Source organism: Heptranchias perlo, chromosome 20 (assembly GCF_035084215.1).
Source record: "Heptranchias perlo isolate sHepPer1 chromosome 20, sHepPer1.hap1, whole genome shotgun sequence".
NCBI lineage: Eukaryota > Metazoa > Chordata > Chondrichthyes > Hexanchiformes > Hexanchidae > Heptranchias > Heptranchias perlo.
Window position 1 is genome coordinate 18,307,918 of NC_090344.1, and position 6,460 is coordinate 18,314,377.

The following is a 6,460-nucleotide window of genomic DNA, read 5'->3' on the forward strand; positions in this document are numbered from 1 at the left end:
AGCAGGGTCAGTGGTGGAGTTCCGCAGTGGGAGTGATCCCAGAGTAACTGTCGGGATCGCTCCCGCCCTGTGGATGGTCAGGGTTGTGTATTTTTAGTGATCCTGGTGTCTAACACGCACACAGCAATAAAACCGTGAATTCTGGAAACACACTGCAGGTCCTTCTTTATCTGGAGATCGAATGACTGTTGTATAATTGTACCAGCAGTTAACAGGCTCCTGTGAACTCCTCCCTCTGCTATTTTAATGCAGACTTTAACCCATTTATTTTTAACGGGTTTATTTTAAATGAGTTAACGCCTGCCTTAAATGGTAGACTCAGGACTGTCACTCAAACAGGTTAAATCTCCATAGAATAATTACCACAGTCATTTTTAGACTGGACGCCGTACGGTGACTTTGCTGTCAGTGAAGAGAGACGAGAAAGACCAAAGTGCCGTTTGCCCCTCTCAGTGTGGCCCTGAAGGACTGTGTCCAGGCTGAAGTTCTGTTCCCACCGGACGATCCTCCCCCCAGATTGTCCTTTCTGAGCTCTAGTCAGGTGATGCTAAACACTCAGGTGGGAAAGACCAAAATCTACAACAAGGTGTTTAAAATAAAGCTGATTTATTTGACAGATATCCAGAATATTAAACTCCAGCCCAGTTATTGGGATTATTAACATCTGCGGAAACAAACCCCAACTGTCAGAATGAACATGGTTCAGTCCTGGATGGGATTAACAGCAGAATCCAACCCCTGCAGTCACATGTGAACTCACTGGTGTCTCAGCACGTCTGATGACTGAGTGAATCCCTTCCCACACACGGAGCAGGTGAACAGTCTCTCCCCAATGGGTGTGCGTTGATGTGTCAGCAGTTCATTTTTGCTTTTAAAGCTCTCCTCACTGTCAGAACAATTAAAGGTCTCTCCCCAGGGTGAGTACGTTGGTGTGTCAGAAGGTGGGATGACCGAGTGAATCTCTTCTTACACACAGAGCAGATAAACGGCCTCTCCCCAGTGTGAGTGCGTTGGTGTCTCAGCAGTTCATTTTTGCTTTTAAACCTCTTCTCACAGTCAGAACATTTAAAAGGTCTCTCATCAGAGTGAACTTGTTGGTGTGCCAGAAGATGGGATGACCGAGTGAATCTCTTCTTACACAAGGAGCAGGTGAACGGTCTCTCCCTCGTGTGAGTGCGTTGGTGTCTCCACAGTTCGTATATGCTTTTAAAGCTTTTCTCACAGTCAGAACATTTAAAAGGTCTCTCATCAGAGTGAACTCGCTGGTGTGTCAGAAGGTGGGATGACCGAGTGAATCTCTTCTTACACACGGAGCAGGTGAACGGCCTCTCCCCAGTGTGAGTGCGATGGTGTCTCAGCAGTTCGTTTCTGCTTTTAAATCTCTTCCCACAGTCAGAACATTGAAAAGGTCTCTCCCCAGTGTGAACTCGTTGGTGTGTCAGCAGATTCCTTTTGCTTTTAAACCTCTTTGCACAGTCAGTACATTTAAAAGGTCTCTCATCAGAGTGAACCCGCTGGTGTGACAGAAGGTGGGATGACTGAGTGAATCTCTTCTTACACACGGAGCAGGTGAACGGTCTCTCCCCAGAGTGAACTCGTTGGTGTGACAGAAGGTGGGATGACTGAGTGAATCTCTTCTTACACACGGAGCAGGTGAACGGTCTCTCCCCAGAGTGAACTCGTTGGTGTGACAGAAGGTGGGATGACTGAGTGAATCTCTTCTTATGCTGAGAGCGGGTGAACGGCCTCTCCCCAGTGTGAGTGCGTTGGTGTCTCAGCAGATTAATTTTGCTATTAAAGCTCTTCTCACAGTCAGAATATTTAAAATGTCTCTCCCCAGTGTGAACTCGCTGGTGTGTCAGAAGGCTGGATGACTGAGTGAATCTCTTCCCACACACAGAGCAGGAGAACGGCCTCTCCCCAGTGTGAACTCGCTGGTGTGTCAGAAGGTTGGTTGACTGAGTGAATCTCTTCCCACACACAGAGCAGGAGAACGGCCTCTCTCCAGTGTGAGTGCGCTGGTGTGTCAGCAGTTCATTTCTGCTTTTAAATCTCTTCTCACAGTCAGAGCATTTAAAAGGTCTCTCCCCAGTGTGAATTCGCTGGTGTGACAGCAGGGTGGATGAAGAAGTGCATCCCTTTCCACACACGGAGCAGGTGAACGGCCTCTCCTCAGTGTGAACTCGCTGGTGTGTCAGAAGGTGGGATAACTGAATGAATCTCTTCCCACACACAGAGCAGGTAAACGGCTTCTCCCCAGTGTGTGTGCGTTGGTGTGTGAGCAGATTACTTTTGCTTTTAAACCTCTTCTCACAGTCAGAACATTTAAAAGGCCTCTCCCCCGTGTGAACTCGCTGGTGCATCAAGAGGCCGTCTGACTGAGCGAATCCCTTCCCACACACGGAGCAGGAGAACGGCCTCTCCCCGGTGTGACTGCGTCGATGAATTTCCAGCTGTGACGGGCAATTGAATCCCTTCCCACAGTCCCCACATTTCCACGGTTTCTCCGTGGTCCGGGTGACCTTGTGTCTCTCCAGGTTGGATGATCAGTTGAAGCCTCGTCCACACACACGGTTTCTCCCCGCTGTGAATGGTGTGATGTTTTTTCAGGCTGTGTAACTGGTTAAATCTCTTTCCACAGTCAGTGCACTGGGACACTCTCACTCAGGTGTTTGAAATCTTCTCCCACAGACAGAATAAACAAACATTTCTCCTTCTATATTCAAAGGCCGATGATATTCAGGTCCTGATCATTCGAGTGACTCAGTCAGATCTTAACATGATCTTTGGTTTGAGTTTCCTGTCTGCAAATCCTCCCATTCCAATACCCTGCAAAAAGAGTTTACAAAAGTCATCACTGTAAATACACGATCGAAATTCAGAACAGACAATTCTAGTTTCTATGGAACATTCTTTCATCTCTTGTTCCCCAAAGCTGTAAATCCCCGTCCCACACACTCTCCCTCCTCCCTGTGCTGAAATCCAAACCCATCCCATCATCTTTCAGTGGCCCTAAACCATGAGTGAACGTGAGAGAGTGAATGTGAGAGAGTGAGAAAGTGAATGTGAGAGAGTGAATGTGAGAGTGCGTTAGAGAGTGAATGTGAGTACAGCAGTGGGCTCGGTGTGGAGAATGAAGTGGGGCAGGTGGAGCATGTTTCAGTGGGGCAGCAGTGATCATAATCTCATTAGGTTTAGAATCGTTATGGAAAAGGACAAGGAACAAACAAATATGAAAATACTTAACTGGAGGAGGGCTAATTCCAGTGAGTTAAAAAGGAAACTTGTCCAGGTGGATTGGAATCAAAAATCCAGGCAGAACAGTAATTGAACAATGGGAGGCCTTGAAGGAGGAGTTGGTTCAGGTACAGAGCAGACAGATCCCCACGGGGGAGAAAGGAAGGGCATCCAAAGCTAGAGCTCCCTGGATGACTAAAGAGATAGAGATTAAAATGAAACAGAAAAAGGAGGCTTATGACGAATGTAAGGTTCATAATACAGTAGTGAACCAGGCTGAACAAAGAAAGTACAGAGGAGATCTAAAAAAGGGAATAAGAGGTGCAAAGAGAGAGTATGAGAATAGATTGGTGGTTAACATAAAAGGGAATCCAAAAGTCTTTTCTAAACATACAAACAGTAAAAGGGGAGTCAAAGGAAGGGTGGGTCGATTTGGGACAAAAAAGGAGATCTTCTTGTGGAGGCAGAGGGCATGGCTGAGGCACTAAATGAGTACTTTACATCCGTCTTCACCAGAGAAGAGGATTCTGCCATTGTACAGTAAAGGAGGAGGTAGTAGTGATATTGGAGACAATAAAAATAGATAAAGAGGAGGTACTTAAAAGATTGGCAGTGCTCAAAGTAAAAAAGATTTTCGGTCCAGATGTGATGCCTCCTAGATTACTGAGGGAAGTAAGGGTGTAGATAGCGGAGGCTCTGACCACAATCTTCCAATCCTCCTTGGATATGGGAGTGATGTCTGAGGACTGGAGGATTGCAAGTGTTACACCCCTGTTCAAGAATATGGGAGAGGGATAAACCCGGCAATTACAGGCCAGTCAGCCTAACGTCGGTGGTGGGAAACTTCGAGAGACTAGAATCGGGGACAAAATTAATTCTCACTTGGAACAACGTGAGTTAATAAATGACAGTCAATATAGATTTGTTAAAAGTAAAATCACGTCTGACTAATTTGATTGAGTACGTCAGTGAAATAACGGAGAGGGTTGATGAAGGTAGTGACTCGATGTTGTGTCCATGGACATTTAAAAGGCGTTTGGTAAAGTACCACCGAATGGACCTGTTGGTAAAATTGAAGCCCATGGCAGCATGGATACAAAATTGGCGGAGAGACAGAATGCAGAGAGCAGTGGGGAACAATTGTTTCACAGACTGGAAGGAAGTATACAGTGAAGTTCTGCAGGGATTGGTATTAGGACCATGCCTCTTTTTGATATATATTGATGGCCTGGACGTGTAAGTAGTGGGGTGCTGCAAGGATCAGTGCTTGGGCCTCAGCTATTTACAATATATATCAATGACTTAGCGGATGGGACCGAGTGTAAAGTATCCAAGTTTGCTGATGATATAAAGCTAGATGGGAAAGTAAGCTGTGAGGAGGACACAAAGAGCCTGCAAAGGGATATAGACAGGTTAAGTGAGTGGGCAAGAAGGTGGAAGATAGAGTATAATGTGGGGAAATGTGAGGTTATTCACTTTGGTAGGAAGAATAGAAAAACAGAATTTTTTTTAAATGGTGAGAAATGATTAAATGTTGGTGTTCAGAGCGATTGGATGTCCTCGTACAAGAAACACCGAAAGATAACATGCAGGTACAGCAAGCAATTCGGAAGGCAACTGGAATGTTGGAATTTATTGCAAGGGGGTTGGAGTAGAAGAATAAGGAAGTCTTGTTGCAATTGTACAGGGCTTTGGTGAGACCACACCTGGAGTACTGTGTACTGTTGTGCTCTCCTTATCCAAGGAAGGATATACTTGCCTTAGAGCCGGTGCAGCGAAGGTTCACTAGATTGATTCCTGGGATTAGAGGGTTGTCCTATGAGGAGAGATTGAGTAAAATGGGCTAATTCATTCTCTCTGGAGTTTGGAAGAATGAGACGTGATTTCATTGAAACTTCTCAGATTCGGAGAGGGCTTGAGAGGGTAGATACTGAGAGGATGTTTCCCCTGGCTGGACAGTGTCGAACTAGGGGCATAGTCTCAGGATAAGGGGTCGGCCATTTAGGACTGAGAAGAGGAGGAATTTCTTCAATCAGAGGGTTGTAAATCTTTGGAATTCTCTACCTCAAAGGGCTGTGAATGGTCAGTCGTTGAGTATTTGCAAGGCTCAGATCGATAGATTTTTGGACTCGAAGGGAATCAAGGGATATGGGGATCGGGCAGTAAAGTGAAGTTGAGGTCGAAGATCAGCCTTGATCTTGTTGAATGGCAGAGCAGGCTCAAGGGGGCGTACAGCCTACTCCTGCTCCTATTTCTTATGTTCTTATGAACCGTCATGTTTTCTTCCTCATTTACAGACTCTCCCTGACATTCAACATTTCTCCTTCATTTACAAACAATTCCTGACCAATCACCATTTCTCCTTCATTTGCAGATGCTTCCTGACCGATCACCAGTTCCCCTTCATTTGCAGACTCCCTGACCTTCACCATTTCTCTTTCATTTACAGATGCTCCCTGACCGATCCACATTTCTCCATCATTTACAGACGATGCCTGACTGATCACCATTTCTCCTTCATTTACCGACGTGCCCTAACTGATCTCCATTTCTCTCTCATTTACAGACGCTCCCTGACCGATCACCAGTTCTCCTTCATTTCGAGACGCTCCCTGACCGATCACCATTTCTCCTTCATCTCCAAACGCTCCCTGACCGATCACCATTTCTCCTTCATCGACAGATGCTCGCTGACCGGTCACCATTTCTCCTTCATTTACAGACGCTCCCTGACCGAGCACCACTTCTCCTTCATTTACAGACACTCCCTAACTGATCTCCATTGTTCCTTCATTTCCAGACGCTCCCTGACCGTTCAGCATTTCTCCTTCATTTCCAGACGCTCCCTGACCGTTCACCATTTCTCCTTCTTTTACAGACGCTCCCTGACCGATCACCATTTCCCCTTCATTTACAGACGCTCCCTGACCGATCACCATTTCTCCTTCATTTACAGACGCTCCCTGACCGATCACCATTTCTCCTTCATTTACAGACGCTCCCTGACCGATCACCATTTCTCCTTCATTTACAGACGCTCCCTGACCGATCACCATTTCTCCTTCATTTACAGACGCTCCCTGATTGGATGAGTCACGAGGTTTGACGCTGACTCTGCGCATGCTCGGAGGCCGCGGGCCGTGTGTTGAGTTTCGGGTCTGATCTAAACCGGAGCCCCCGGAGTGTAGAGAGAGAGAGGAGAATGTTCACTGTTTGATATTCG

General features: G+C 46.3%; 1 protein-coding gene across 1 annotated transcript; it reads right to left on the reverse strand.

Annotated features, from left to right (window-relative positions):
- Nucleotides 1-589: 589 nt before the first annotated feature.
- On the reverse strand, nt 590-5,942 carry LOC137335947 (zinc finger protein 271-like). Its single transcript, XM_068001457.1, has 2 exons — nt 5,816-5,942; nt 590-2,542 (listed from the first exon to the last, which is right to left on the reverse strand). The coding sequence occupies exons 1-2, from the start codon at nt 5,940-5,942 to the stop codon at nt 852-854; spliced, it is 1,818 nt and encodes a 605-aa protein (XP_067857558.1). The 3' UTR covers nt 590-851.
- Between the last annotated feature and the right edge of the window lie 518 nt (nt 5,943-6,460).